The sequence below is a fragment of the Procambarus clarkii genome, chromosome 80 (assembly GCF_040958095.1).
Source record: "Procambarus clarkii isolate CNS0578487 chromosome 80, FALCON_Pclarkii_2.0, whole genome shotgun sequence".
NCBI classification, from domain to species: Eukaryota; Metazoa; Arthropoda; class Malacostraca; order Decapoda; family Cambaridae; genus Procambarus; species Procambarus clarkii.
The window spans coordinates 22,752,417-22,768,539 of NC_091229.1; the positions used below are offsets into that span (position 1 = coordinate 22,752,417).

At 41.8% G+C, this 16,123-nt stretch overlaps 1 protein-coding gene across 23 annotated transcripts in view; it reads right to left on the reverse strand.

Moving 5' to 3' along the window:
- The window catches only part of siz (Brefeldin-resistant Arf-GEF family protein schizo), a 423,991-nt gene that overhangs the window by 7,905 nt on the left and 399,963 nt on the right, over positions 1-16,123 (reverse strand). For 9 of the 23 annotated variants that reach the window (XM_045727743.2, XM_045727742.2, XM_069314956.1 and 6 more), the window contains 8 exons: positions 10,509-10,683; positions 6,792-6,982; positions 6,212-6,453; positions 4,512-4,807; positions 4,041-4,177; positions 2,702-2,827; positions 2,301-2,460; positions 1,587-1,772 (listed from right to left, as the gene is read on the reverse strand). In XM_045727743.2, coding sequence (XP_045583699.1) covers positions 1,587-1,772; positions 2,301-2,460; positions 2,702-2,827; positions 4,041-4,177; positions 4,512-4,807; positions 6,212-6,453; positions 6,792-6,982; positions 10,509-10,683 — 1,513 coding nt within the window. Of the gene's footprint in view, positions 1-1,586; positions 1,773-2,300; positions 2,461-2,701; positions 2,828-4,040; positions 4,178-4,511; positions 4,808-6,211; positions 6,454-6,791; positions 6,983-10,508; positions 10,684-11,344; positions 11,389-11,583; positions 11,669-13,679; positions 13,841-14,460; positions 14,477-16,123 lie in introns of those variants that run through there. The other 14 variants (XM_069314954.1, XM_069314950.1, XM_069314958.1 and 11 more) reach the window with 6 other exon arrangements.

Below are 16,123 nucleotides of genomic sequence, written 5' to 3' on the forward strand. Positions count from 1 at the left end.
ATTACTCTACATGTACATAATTTTTAAACAATTACACACAACATAACCCCCCCCCACACACACACACACACACTACAGCTGGATAACTATTTTTGCAAGCCATGCAAGGATGCCCAATCCGTGCAATACTAATGAATATGCCCACCATTGATAATTGTCACTAAGCTGCACACGTTTCTTAAAGCATAGTTCTAGTGAATGTGCAGCATTATGTTCAGCCTGGCTAGCTAAACTATTATATAATACTACTCGTAACCCCGTTTCACGCATCAATTTGTGGAAGTGGGCCTTCTATTTGGCCCACTTCTACAAGAGACCTTAAAACAAGCACATTTACTGGTTGGTAAATCCATATTAGCCTTGGAGCTGTCTTTGGAGCAAAAACTTTGAAGGTCTGGCTATCCATTTCTAGGTAAGCACCTGTGATGATCTTTTATAACTTCAATTACTGTACTTGTTCAAACGCTCACACTCATAATGGGACAAACCTAATGACCCAATTTTATGAAATAATCTGAGCATTTCCAGTATCCCCCCTTACCTCTTTATTTCTAAAATAATCTTCTTGTAGCGAATATTACAGATGCTCCAGTAATGTACCTTCATTATTAATGACTGCTTTTTATACTGCTTTATGATGGTTTTGTATTGTATCTTAAGCTGCAGCATCAACGACCACAAGATTCTTTAAGAGATCACTATAAACAAGAGAAACTGTGCACAGTAACACTTGTAGTGTCTCCTGTGGGGGTTCTATGGAGTTTATCCTATTAAGTTCCCCTCTCATGGAAAAAAAAATTTCCATGACAGGAGACCAGGACTACCCTGGTTGAACCAGGGGACTTCAAAATGTCCCCAAAATGCAGATATTAATTTGTAATTAATGCTTTCAGTATTAACTATACTGCAGCATTTAGTATTATTTTACCAGTAAATTTTTGTATTGGTTCAGTGGGTTCTCATTTCCTATCATGCATAATATAGCATTTTTAAACCCAAGTATGAAATACTTTGCTCATGAAGTACCTGTTATCAGCTTGCAAATTCTGACCAGAATGCCACGTCAAGGACTGGGCCACAGAGGTGGTTGCCTCCAGAACCTCCACCACAGAGCCGAGACAAATACTGTATTTCATATCAAATGTCAGATCAGCAGCAGTGTATTTCTCTGGAGAGAAATCTATGAAGGACATAACCACTATCTCAAATTCAAGGTAGTGCTTAGAAATACAAACGTTATAAGCTTTTAATGCTAGGTTTTAAACTACTGCACTTAAAATCTTTTTATTCTTAGTACTGAAAGAACTTCAGAAGTTTTCTAAGTAGTACAGTACAGTACTACAAATACAGTACTGTACTGAAACAATACAATACAGTACTGTACCTAAAGTTGCTAAAATTAACATTCCGACATAGATACATACTTCATATTAACCAGCTTTCATGCTTAAAAATCAACTTACTCCTATCACATCACATTGTATGTGACATGCAATTAATAGCATTCAAAGTCTAAAAACAAAATACTGCAAACCGGTGTCTCTGTAGCCTTAAGCAATACCAACCGAACTGGAAGTCTACTCTACCTTGGGCATGTGAGGAGTGTGGGTGTATTGAGCATGGGCGTAGCGTGCCGAGTGTGGGGTCTGTGAGGGCATGGTTTGGGAATAGGTCATTCCCTCAGAGGAATGGGACTGCAGGGAATCTTCTGAGTTTTCGCTGATCTGGCTCAACCGCTTATCGTCGCAGATGACGTCGCTTGTGCTCATCTGCTGGTGGAAGTGTCAAGCTTTTCTTAATTTTGGGAACTGATTACACATACTTACAATCTAGGGAGCCTCAGAGGAAAACTCAGATATTAAATGTAGCTGGGAGGATAAAATCTATATTCACTGATTTTATTATCTATGAATCTAAAGCTAGCATTCTTTAATACGAAAAAAAGTAAAAATAAAAAGCCATTTAACTAAAAATGGATGCATGAAAGCTAACTACAGACAATGCAGGTGACTTGTACCTATTTACTAAATGCATTTTAAATACAGTACTGTATAGGAGTATAGGTGTAATTTTTGTTGCAATTATTAAATATTTAATAAAAGTATATAATATAAAATAGCAACAAATTCAGTCTAAAAGAAAATACTAAAAAACAGAATGCAGCAAGATAAGTATGCAATATGACATCTCACAAAGCTTTAAGTTACAAGTCTTACAAATAACATTGCAAATTGAAGATATAAAACATCCACGTGTATAATACCTGTAGTATACAGCATGTTGCAGCAGTTGCGACTTACTTGATTTTTGCGTTTCCATATTGGTGATGTGGGATGGTAGTCTGCATTATCAACTGGGTCGTGAGTAGAAAGGGGAGTAGCACGGTCCGAAGCGGACTGGGAAAGTGAAGAATCTGACCCCGAGGACTGTACACTCGATAAGGATCCATTGTCCACAGACCTATTTAAATAAGAATTAAAAACTATGATAGTTTTCCATCATAATTATCTGGGCATATTGATGTATCAGCTCCCTACACACACGAACTTAAAATACCACTGTGCATCAAAAATATAAAGTAAAATACTGTATATTTTATTTACTGAATTATACACAAAAGGTACTGTAGTTTAGTAATGAATGACATTTAGGCAAGATCCTCAGTAATTCATAAGTAACCCAAAAACAAAATTGTTATAACCTTGTAAGTGGTCGTGTGTCACTGTGACCTCCCTCCGAGGTGAGTGACGAAGGAGTTGAGGATGGAGGAGTTAGGGATGGGGGGCGGCACTGGAGTCTATGTGTGGCACTTGAGAGTGTTGTAACACTGTACCAAATACAGTAGTTGTATTGCAACAATTTTGCAAACAAATTTATGCAAATCTATACTTAATACATATACTGTACAGTACTTTATATATTAAAAATAAGAAACCTATCTCTGAAAGCTGGTGAAACCAGTAAAACAAAATAAAATACAATTTGCACAAATAGCAATTGCAACTAATTGACTGTGTATTCTGAGCACAGGCCCAATATTTATTGGGCCTGTGCTATTTATTGGACCAATATTTTATTGCTTTACGTTCAAGATATTATATATACATGTACAAAGTGACTTGTCTGGGGGGGGGGTGAAAGGTGGCCACACAACAATGTAGATACTACACAAGTTTCACACACTTTTTTTACGCTATTCAGGACGTCTTGGGCACTTACGAATAATTTGGTTATGTTCTTAGGAGCATCACATCAATCACCAATGTTTTAAACATAATATAGGGTAATTAAATTTATGAATAATATTAATTACATCTAATCTTGAAGGTATTCCCTGGTAATTAGTTACAAACACCTCTTCAGCTGTGAACTATGCAGCAAGGTTGCTCAGATGTATCGGCTACAGAACCTTCAACAGGGAGGATGTGCGCCATTTTTCCTACTTTTGTCACATTTAGTGATAAAATATGCATCCGAGTATATTTTGATAAAATCACATGGGAAAACTTTTTTAATTTTAAAAAATAAAGTCTAATTTTTTTTATGTCTCTTGGCAACACATCCTACAGTTTTTTTTAAGTTTCTTTGCTAATTCAAGGCATTTTATCGTACACACTAGTGAACTGAATGGGTGCAAGAGTGGCACTGCAGTTAATACTGGTGACAATTTAGCTTACACTAGTCACTAGTTTAAAGTAACAATTCATCAATGAAAACATATGCCGCGATAATCAAGGACCGTAACTATTAGTTACAGAACTTGGTGTCCTGATGGTAAAATTTACTAATAATATCTAGAGTATAAAAAATCCATTGGAAGTAAACTTCAATACCAAAATGAATCCTAGTGTTACGATCATAATTAAGCACCGAGTTTCAAGTACTGTATATGAAGAGGAATCAAACATTACAGAAAAATAAATGAGTTATGTTGCTGCAATGAAGCACAATGCTACAAGGAATCCTAATATAATAACTTTCCAGGTTCATAAGAAATTTATCATGATTTTCAAATACAATTAGAGGTCTAAATTACTAACCTGTCATTACTTCCACTGCTCTCACAAGACTTTATAGAAGACGTGCGGCGGGGTACTTCTGGAGGAACCTTCTTGCCACGCATAGTACGGCGACCACAAACACCAATGCGATTCAGACCTATACCATCTTGACTCCCCTATATTAAAAAATTACAATTTAACCAAATTTGTTTTATTAAATAGTGAAACTAGTCACACACAGTACATGAACCACAAATGTTTCACAGTCTACAATAATGTGAGGTACAAAGTTACCAATTTCAAATAAGATCTAAAATAATAATACTGTATATAGAACAAATTTGTTACCAAAAATACAAGTGGGACACTAAAGCCCTACTGGCAATGTAAATTTTCTGGATACAGAATTGAGTAAATTATATACAACCAGAGCACTAAAAAATTAGTCTGGTACAATGAATAGATAAGGTGTATGTCTAGAAGAATGCCTTGAACTGTGAGGGCACTTACAAGACCACTGTCCTCTGAAGAGAAGTACTTAAGGTCTCGGTCATTTTGCTGACCCTGGTAGTCCCCCGAGCCATTCCTGACGTGCGTGGGCGCTGGCGTTGCTGTGGATGTTGGCGTGAGGGGCGACTGTGCAGACACATGGCAGTATAATGAACTGTCATTCATTGAAGCAAGGGCATCATGAAGATCATATGGGTCTTGCTGTTGTCTGGTGGAAGAGGCTGTGACAGAGACTGTCGTGCGTGGTGTGTCACGCATAGACAGTGACCGTGCTGGCCGTCTGCCTTCACCATACACTGGAAGAGCAACACCTATTAAGTTTTTTTTTTTTTAACAAAGTTCTTTAAAAAGTAATTTAAACAAGAAATAAAGTGGCATACCCTGACTCATGTCTGCACAAAATTAGAAGAATGATCCATACTCTTTTTCATCACTCATTCACTAAAGGTAAATAAAGTACTGTAGTATACTGGCTTAAGTGTATTTTGAAAAACCTATCAAGAGGCCAGGGACCACAAGGGTGGTGATTCTTGGAATTACCAATTCTACCTAGAGGTACTAATTCTACTTGAGGTAAGATCATTAAAATCAAATTTGTAAATTATACCATAGGAATTTTTGCAGATCCCAGCAAACTAAAATTAAGGTTGCATACCCTACTTTATCTCCAGCTACTGTATTTTCAATTGGGAAGATTTTACAGTTCTGCATCAATGATAAGGTGCTTGAACAATGAGTCTTTCAGTGGTATTATCAAAAAGGTAACTACAGTAGATATATATATACCATCATGAGCATTTGCAGGAACCTGACAACCAGTATTTGTGGTCAAGTACATCTAGCATTTCTAGTTGTTAAATCACACTGGTTACAACTGGTCAGGCAAACTAATTTCTAGATGTTAGACATTTGCTCTCCAGTTATTCCATACTTAAACAGGGGTAGTCAAATGAAAATTAGATTCCGATTCAATAAATTCTGAAACATCACTAAAGAGGAATATACCCTAAATATAAAAGCCAAGGGGGACTGCAGAAAATACAGGAAGACCTTGATAAAACTCCAGTAGAAGACAGACAAATGACTTAGATTTCAACCCTAACAAGTGTATAATAATGAAGATGAGAAATGGAGATAGGAGACAAAGAAATTTACACCATTAGAGGAAGGCATGGGAATATAAAAAGAAAATTCCATTCAAGTGGATATAATTCCAACACAAGCTCCAGAGGTATGTACTGCATAAGCAGCATAGCACTGGCAACATGCATGACCAACATTAGAACAGCATTTAAAAATCTAATTAAAGACTTAAAACAATTTGTGCAGCAATTTATGCAAGGCAAATTTTGACAAGGCAATATTTCATAATACACATGGAAAATACTGGGCAATGTTCCAAACCTGTACAATGAAATTACAGTACATCATGTTAGAGAGAGATGGTAGGAAGTGTAAAATTAATTCAGTTGAAAGTTGGTGTGTAATAAGCACAATTAGAAAACAACAAGTGAAATGCATTGTTAGAAGTGGAAGCCACCACCATCCACAAACTAAGACCAGATATAACAAACTAACATCAGTAAAATGACATTGTGCCAGATACAGCAAGGGTAGTAGGCAGGCATAAAAGGGTAGACCTGGCCTCCCAATAGGAACTGTTACCTAAGCACTCCATTCAGAAAGTTTGCCTTACTCACCCGTGGCACTCAAGTTTCTATGCAGTTGATCGAACTCTGAACGGATGAGGTGTTCAGTGTCATGGTACTGTTGACCCGAGGAGTCCGACCACTCCGGGACGTCGACCGTAAACCTTCGGGAGAGCCGCTTCTCCTGGGCCTTGGCTGTGGCGGTGATGGAGCGGAACTTCTTGTACATCGCATACCGCCTGTATGCCCTCTGGATAGTGATGGCTGCTCGTCGGGCCACCACACCACCATACCTGCCAACATAAAATAGCTACAGTATATAGGAAATATAACATTTCATTCGCTTGCGCCCTTGGAGCCTCAAACCCCAGATCTGCAACCACTTCGAAGGTTGCAGTCTTCGAAGTGGAAGACTGCAACCTATCTGACTGCTAAATATGGAATTAATTACCCAAAAAGTCAAGCCAGGCAGACTATACAACAACCATTACAAAAGTTAAATTACCTATTTTCCGACAAGATTTCAACCTAGAGTGTAACAAAGAAAATATGACAATTCAGAAAATAGCAAATATGATTGAGTAATTACAACAGGAGCAATAATTATGAAGACGTGCGACAATGTATATACCTGCGCTCCAGCATCTCGAGTCGCATGTCGGCAAAATCTTGTGACAATTCATACCCCTGGGTATTGCCCTGGGCGCCGCTGCCCCGCCATCGACTATTGCGGTTACCGCTGTCGTCGGCTGCAGTGCCCCGCGGGACCTGCCGTCGACCGCTGGTCCCAACACCGCTGCTCTGCGACACTGCTTGCTGCAACTACCACAATATTCACCTTTTATCTTGCCGAAATCACGACGTAAATAACAGACGATAATTTGTTTGTTATAAACTATATACTAATGAGCGGTATGTCCACTCACAAGATGAGTGGCGCTGCCCAATAAACTCGCCCCTCGGGGCAAAATTTAAATTTATATACTAATGAGCCTTCCTTCAATTTATTTGACAAAAGACGAGGCTGCGTTCAAGACGGCTGGAGAAAACTCCCTGCCCCCACCTCCCTTGTAGGCCAATAACAGTTAACACAGTTAACGGATTGATTGATAAAGATTAAGCCACCCAAGAGGTAGCACGGGCATGAATAGCCCGTAAAGTAACTGATCATTCCACATATATTATATACATGAAATATATGCTATTAATCTAGCCACAGACGTACACTTGAACTGTTGTTGATGTTTTCATAGCCTACTACCACTAGTGAGAAATTTGCTCACCATTTTCCAATTAAAGACATGTATTAAATCAAGTAATATGCGACTAATCTACGCGAGACAAAAATATAGAGCATGATAAATTCATTGCATTACTACGATAAATTAAATCTTATGTTACGTTAGACATATATGCATGAGATTGGGTGGTTATAGATAGGAGCTGCCTCGTATGGGCCAATAGGCGTTCTGCAGTTACCTTCATTCTTATGTTTTTATGTACATGTTCATGACAATTCCAGGATTTATCTAGAAAGACGAAGTAGCGTAAGGGGCGATAAGACTGACGTATACGAATGAACCAAAGGGGATATACTAATAGGGCGTAAAATATGTCGACACAAAATGGAACATTAAGCAATGCATACAGATTGTATAAGTTTAGATTCAGAAAAGACCTGGGTAAATACAGGCATTTGTACAGGCCAACAACAACAACAAACAGATCCACAAGGTATCCGAACAAACATAAAACATCCTCTATGTTTTCATTCAGTTCATATTCTTCTAGGATAGCCTTAGACATACAAATATGTCTAAGTTTGTCAGTTTTGCGAAACAAAGTAATGTCTTCTTTACAGGTAAGTGTTGTCAATGTATTCACTTCTCATTGCAGATGAGATAATAATCTGGAAAGATGTATTTAGAATATTTAAGGACAGGGTTCCAAAGGAAGGGAGGGCAATACCTGACTATTCTAAACAGACAAGTAGTCAGTCATAACTTTTGGGCGAGTCTGCCAATGATAATGAGGATGGAATTGAAGCTACATAGTATTGGGGATAGAATTTCGGAGATAAATGTAGCCTCTGCGATTAGCTTAATAAGAGGCGGGGGAGTTAATGAATTAATCCTCTTTGTTCAAAATGTGGGAAATATTGAATAATATATGGTACAATATGTTATATAATAATATATGTTATAAGTGTAATAAGAGAGTATATATGAGAACCTTATATTCTAATGTTATTAAGTATGATGTCATTCAAGAATGTGTTGCATTGACTAAGAACCAATTAACACCAACATGGGAGGAATGTAACGTAGATGTAGTAATTATTCCCCTTTCAAAAGAAAGTATTAAGTATGAGATAGGAGAGCTGTGGGCAACATATGATTGTATAATTAGAAAATTACCTACACTACATATATAATGTAATGTTTCAGTAGCTAGAGATGTAAAGGCAGGCTGCGGAGTCTTGATCACGGAGTATACAACATCGGCACTGTAGACACTTATGTTGGACGCCGCTTAACCGACTGTCTCTTCAACGTGGGCTGAACTCGAGGTGTATTAGCAGGCTTAACGGAAGTAGCCAAATGTGATAAAGATGCCTTTATTTATAAGATAGTAGAGGAGCGGTGAAATCAAGTTACGGCCCCGCTCCTGACCCAGGCAAGTTCACAACGGGCTCACCTTAGCCCGTGCTACTTGGAACTTTTTGTTCTAAATAGCATCTTAACGATCTTAAAACAACAAACAAACAGCGGTGAAATCTTTAAATGGCAGATGAGTATCTCGGCATATTGTGAGTGTAGAGAGAATATTAAGACATTAGGAAAAATATGAGTATAGAGTAAGTTTCATGTGGATCCCTTCACAAGTGGGAATATTGTTGAATGAGGCAGTTGATGAGATAGCGAAGACTGCCTCTGAACAACTATTAATCTTGCAATACTGTGTTTGTCAGTGACAAAGATAAGGAGTGTAAATTATGTTGTATGCTGCACGCCCACACCTTAGATCATTACTGATTAAAAAGATAGAGGCCCATGGTATTGGGGGTGCTCTATTAAGTTGGATTAGGGCATAGCTGTACCAAAAACAGAGCATAAATGGGGTTAAGTCAGAGTGGGAAAATGTTGTAAGTGGAGTGCCTCAAGGCTCTTTCCTGGGACCTCTGATGTTTATAATATATATATAAATTATTTAGATTCGGGTTTGAGTAGCAACATTTGCAAATTTGCCGATACAAAAATCGGTAGGGAAATTAACACGGAAGAAGACTCTCTATCACTTCAAGTTGATCTAAATAGGGTTTTGAAATGGTCAAAAGATTGGCAGATGCAGTTTAATGCTGATAAATGTAAAGTTCTGAGGCTAGGTAATGATAGAGTTACAAGATACGAGCTGGATGGTGTTGAGATTGCGAAGTCTGATTGCGAAAGGGATCTGGGAGTTATGATTAGTAAGAATTTAAAGCCAAAAGATCAATGCATGAATGTTCGTAATAAGGCAAATAGGACACTGGAATTTATTAATCGAAGCGTTAGTAACAAGACACCTGGTGTGGTTCTTCAGCTATATCTGGTCCCCTATTTAGATTATGCAGTTCAGTTTTGGTCGCCGTATTATAGAATGGATATAAATTCACTTTAACGTGTCCAGCGTAGAATGAGAAAGTTAATTCCCCAAATTAGAAATCTCTCATATGAAGAGATATTAACAAAACTTAAAATGCATTCACTGGAAAGGCGAAGAGTTAGGAGTGACATGATACAAGTTTATAAGTGGATTAATGGACATAAAGGGGATATTAATAGGGTATTAAAATATCAGGTACAAGACAAAACACGAAACAATGGGTATAAATTGGATAAGTTTAGATTTAGGAAAGACTTGGGTAAATACTGGATCGGTAACAGGGTTGTTGATTTGTGGAACCAATTACCGCGTAAAGTGGTGGAGGTGGGGTCCCTCGATTGTTTCAAGCGCGGGTTGGACATGTATATGAGTGGGATTGGGTGGTTATAAATAGGAGCTGCCTCGTATGGGCCAATAGGCCTTCTGCAGTTACCTTTGTTCTTATGTTCTAAACGTCGTCGTCCCTTCACCTTCAAGTGTGTGGTCTGGTCAACATACTTCAGCCACGTTATTGTGACTCCTCGCCTGCATAACCGCGAAGAAATATTGGCCCATACGAAGCCAATATTTTTGGCTTTATCCATCCAAATGTTCTTATGTTCAAACTTTATTTTATATATAAACATAACTAAACTACGATGAACAATGAGGATAAAACCATCTAGGTACCCGAGAAGTACAAACGACAAGTTAAAATAGTTACCTGTGATCTTCGGATACTGTGGGTGGCATTATGGTGATGGTGGAGATGGTGAAGATGGTGAGGGGGCACGGGGGGCGCCGAGCTCTCTACACTATAAGACTTGGTGATGCCAGTGCCAAAGCCCCGACTTGGCACTCCCTTACCACTGTACGGCCGATCACTCTTCACCGGCGAGCTGTAACAAGAAAAGACATGTTAATCCTTCCATGCGTTATTTGTACGTGTTTATACAAAACAAAAGAATCAATGAACCTACAAAATGTCTATTAACCCCATACCAGCCAACTGAATAAACGCCATATTATTCCAACCCAAAGAAAACGCACAACGTTAAATGCGATACAAAATATGCCAAAAGTCGACTAACAACCTAACTCACACAATGACTTAATTGCCAGAAAAAGAGGATAAAACCACCCAATAACCTGAATTAGGTAAAGAACCAGTTGGGGGGGGGGGCAGTGGGTTGACCTGGGGGAGGGGGTCATGGGGTGACCTGGGGAGGGGGGTGACATGGGGGGAGGGCCACACCCATCACGTGTGGCCCAGCTGCCGGTCTACCAGGACACACCCATCCATCCACCTCACTAATTATGTAGCCAGCACCACCACCACTCCTCCACGCACCAAACCCGCCACCGGACCTCTACTAAAAATATATACATAGGACTCTTTGTTAACGGAAATATGTAACTTGCTCTTAAATATAATGAGGGGAGGGGGGAAGGAGGAGGTAATTGGCACAGTGCCATCTAGTGCCATACAAGAGGTGGCAACATCACCCTCCTCATCTGCTCATTTCCCAAAACCCAACAAAATATCAATTGCACACATACACTTCACAAGTCATGAGTGTAGTAACCATGTTATGAGAGCAAGACACAAAGACATTGACCAAACCACACACTATTAAGTGAAGGGACGACGACGTTTCAGTCCGTCCTGGACCATTCTCAAGTCGATGAAACGGACGAACCGAAACGTCGTCGTCCCTTCACCTTCTAGTGTGTGGTGTGGTCAACATACTCCAGCCACGTTATTGTGACTCCTCGCCTGCACACAAGACGCCGCTTACCTTCCAATAAATCTTGAGCAGCGTTGTCTTACTGCAGAGTTAACGTGACGGAAGGGTACTCCGCGAGGCGTCAGCATTATGATACCTGGAGGCAGGCATGACGACCCATCATGTTCCGCCACCACCACAACCACTACTACTACCACCAACACTACCACTATCAACCAGGTACCTGGGTCGCTAGCCCCCCTGGCCCGTCCCACACCACCAGGTGCTGGGCAGGTGGGCCGCCCCCTCTACCCCCATCTATCCCTCCCTAAACCTCCACTCACATCCCCAGTTAATGCCCAATGGTATTACAGTACTATTGAAGACCATTATAACTTAAGTTGCTTATAAAAGGAAATAGATTCGTCTTCTTGATGGTAGTGCAATGTGCATGAAGGGTTTATCCTCCATAATGACTCCATGACCGGCCTGGGGGTGGAGACACTAAAAGCCCCGAAATCATCTTAAAATAACCTCAAGAAGACTACACGAGTACAAATGTTGACAATGACAGTTTCTAAAGTGTTTGTTGTGTTGTGGTGTAGATAGAGGAGCGGCGACTACACAAGGGTGTGTGTTAGAGGGAGACTTGCCACACTGTAGGGGGGGGGTTGTGTTTATGGCGTCAGCTGATCCTTGGGTCTACGACCAGGCAGTTGTTTCCTGTGTTTGGCTGCTGTTGGCGCCAGGTATAAATGTGACAAATGTGGCCCAATGTGTTTGTGTTGGTCAACTGGGGATATTTACCCAGTGCTTTGACTATCTGATATTTTCCCAGTAACAAGAGGTCGCCTAATAATATATGCTCGATGGTAATTGGTATTTTAAGTGCGATAACTACCTGTTTGACGTTTACTCTGACATTATGGTGTGGGAAACAGTGAACGAGGGAGTGTTCCATTGTTCCTGGCACATGACAGTGGATGTAGAGTTCGTTGATGATGATTTAGATTTAGCTCACCGGCACCGCTCCTGTGTCAGGTAAGTCCACTACGGGCTCACCATAGCCCGTGCTACTTGGAACTTGTTCCGAGTAGCTGAATCTATAACAACAGATTTACCTACTCAGAAGGAAATGTTTACATAGCACGGGATATAGTGAGCCCGTAATCGAGTTAAGATAAGACAAGATTATCGCGAATATCCGATGATGATTTCGGGGCTTACTGACCCCGCGGCCCGGTCCTCCACCAGGCCTCCACCCCCAGGAAGCAGCCCATAACAGCTAACTCCCAGGTACCTATTTACTGCTAGGTAACAGGGGCATCAGAGTGAAAAAAAACATTTTGCCCATTCGTCTCCACCTCCACCGGGGATCGAACCCGGAACTGTTCGTTACTGTGATATTTGGATCAAAGCCTAGAGAACATAAAAAACATCACCAAAAAACTCTCACATCTCAACAAAGCCTATCTACACCAGAGAATAGCTGAAGGTTCGCCATCTGCAACATGGTATCTTCAGGCAACCAAATTAGAAAGGTTAAATATCCCAAAAGGAATCCACAGGGAAATAGCAGTTAGGTTATATAGACTACGTCTAGGTTACAGATGCAACTGGGAGATTGGTGAACCCCGACAGAGAGAGTGCATCTTCTGCCAAACTGTCACAGAAAAGCCATTACTTCACTATCTTCTGGAATGTGAAGCAACCAATGACCTTAGAAGAGCTTTAAGAGTTCCTGAATCATGCAGTGGCCACCCTGAAGCCATCAACACAGCCACTCTCCTGGTCAACAAAGGTGTCCAGCAGCTGGACACCCTCATAAAGACTGTGAAGCAGTATCCTCCCCCGCGATAACAGCTTGATGGTTAAATGCAACCTCAATACTGAGAAAAAAAATTGTACTACTTACGGGCTATTCATGCCCGTGCCACCTCTTGGGTGGCTTAATCTTTATCAATCAATCAATCACCACTACCGGCACACATTCAGCCCCGCTCCTGTGCCAGGTAAGTCCACTACGGGCTCACCATAGCCCGTGCTACTCGGAACGAGTAGCTGAATCTATATCACCACCACTACCACTTACGGGCTAATCATGCCCGTGCCACCTCTTGAGTGGCTTAATCTTCATCAATCACCACTAATCCTCCTCCTGGGCTCACCTGACTGGCGGCGATATCACGAATCCTGACAGGTAGATCAGCATTGTGTCCCCCTTATGGCTTCTAAGAGCGTAGCGAGACACAAGGACACATTAAGACACACGTGAGGCCAGAGGACACCCTTGAGACCGCTGCTCACGAGGGCAGGAGTGATGAAGAACTACCCATCATCTTCCCCCGCCAGCCACTCGTCCTCCTCAACATCTGCTCCAACCTCAGATGCCATCTATCAACTCCCGCATTCTTAACTTCTAGCAAGAACTCGAACAACATTTAATTTAACTGTCCTCTTTCCACAATTCCCTCTTCCCAGTTAGTCAAAATACACAAATTACCGCGAAAATTACAAGAGAAAGGTGTACTAATATGCTAATTAATTCAGAGCACTAGGCAACCTGGGTATTTTAGCGCGCGACACCTGCCCAGCACGCGCCCAGGTCTGGCTAGAGTAGCCAATGACCAGCCAGAGTGAGCCCCGTCTTGACCAATAGTGGCCGTCCCACGTGTTCCACCTCATTACTTACACCAATCACTGACCAGATTAAAGACAGGTGGCCAACACACACACCAGGTGGCCCACACCATCATAACCTCTACACATCAACATTACCCATTCTAAATATTAACACAGTCAAAAATTACAAACACTAAACTGAAGAACACATGTAACACTAAGTATTACAGGAAGTGGTAACCGCGAGGAAGTGTTGCAAGGATCTTTGAGGAGGGATGTAAACAATGTCTTGACAGGAGTAGCAGCTGGGCACTGGGTGATACTAACCAAGAGGCGTGAGTGTGACCCTCTCCCTCACCACCCCGGGGGCGCGACAGCTGCTACTCCTCCTCCCTACACCGCCACAATGTTCTCTCAAACCAAAACAAGAGAATAGGGTGGTGGTGGGGGGGAAAGGAAGGCAGCGGTAGCTTAAGAAAGGGGCCATGGGTCTGTGGAGCGAGGCGCAAGGCGCGTGTCTGCTGTCTGTCAGCAGCTGTCTGTCAGCCGGCAGCTGTAACCAGACGCCGTCTTTGTTGCTACTGTCTTGCCCTCCTCACACCCAGCCCCCGTCACCATACCCAAAAACAACCCTTCCCCCGTCACCATACCCAAAAACAACCCTTCCCCCGTCACCATACCCAAAAACAACCCCTTCCCCCGTCACCATACCAAAAAACAACCCTTCCCCCGTCACCATACCCAAAAACAACCCTTACCCCGTCACCATACCCAAAAACAACCCTTACCCCGTCACCATACCCAAAAACAACCCTTACCCCGTCACCATACCCAAAAACAACCCTTCCCCACCACCATACCCAAAAACAACCCTTCCCCCCCACAACCATACCCAAAAACAACCCTTCCTCCGTCACCATACCCAAAAACACCCCTTCCCCCGTCACCATACCCAAAAACACCCTTCCCCCCACCACCATACCCAAAAACACCCCTTCCCCCCACCACCATACCCAAAAACACCCCTTCCCCCCGTCACCATACCCAAACCCCCCCCCACCACCACCATACCCAAAAACAACCCTTCCCCCGTCACCATACCCAAAAAACACCCCTTCCCCGTCACCATACCCAAAAACAACCCTTCCCCCGTCACCATACCCAAAAACACCCCTTCCCCCGCCACCATACCCAAAAACACCCCCTTCCCCCGTCACCATACCCAAAAAACGCCCCCCTTCCCCCGTCACCATACCCAAAAAAACGCCCCCTTCCCCCGTCACCATATCCAAAAAAACGCCCCCCTTCCCCCGTCACCATATCCAAAAAAACGCCCCCTTCCCCCGTCACCATACCCAAAAAACACCCCCCTTCCCCCGTCACCATACCCAAAAAACACCCCTCCCCCACCACCATACCCCCAACATAACAGTAAAGATACTAACTAGCCTTGGTGTGAAACTACATTACGGAAAGATACTACAGATAACCGCAAATACCATCAAATATGGAGAGAGCTGACGAGCTGGGGCCCAGGAGAACAAGTCTGGCTACGCCTCTGGTCCTGCTCTGCACAAATTATAGAAAACAGATTTGATGGTGTCATTTGCCGACAATAAATGCAAGTGAGAACTGCAACATGCTACAGGACCTCAGTGTGACTGCAACAATGATCAGATTGATGATTAGTAGAATTCAACCTCAGTAAATGCAAAGGTATGGGGACGGGAGTCGAGACTTGGCAAGACTGAAGAGGGGCAACTAGAGGGTTCAGCAAGGTAAACATCACTCAGAATCTCGCCCCAGAATACACCACAATAACAAGATAACAGTTGCTACTCTTCTCTAAGTTTTTAAGGGTTGACAAACGTTACTCTTCTTGTTTGATAAGCTGTTCACGTGAGACAGTTAAACAAGTCCCAGTTGTGTCTGGGTACAAGTGACAGGACGAACAACCCAGCGGGTTTTCTTCCTATAGCAAATGAAAAGG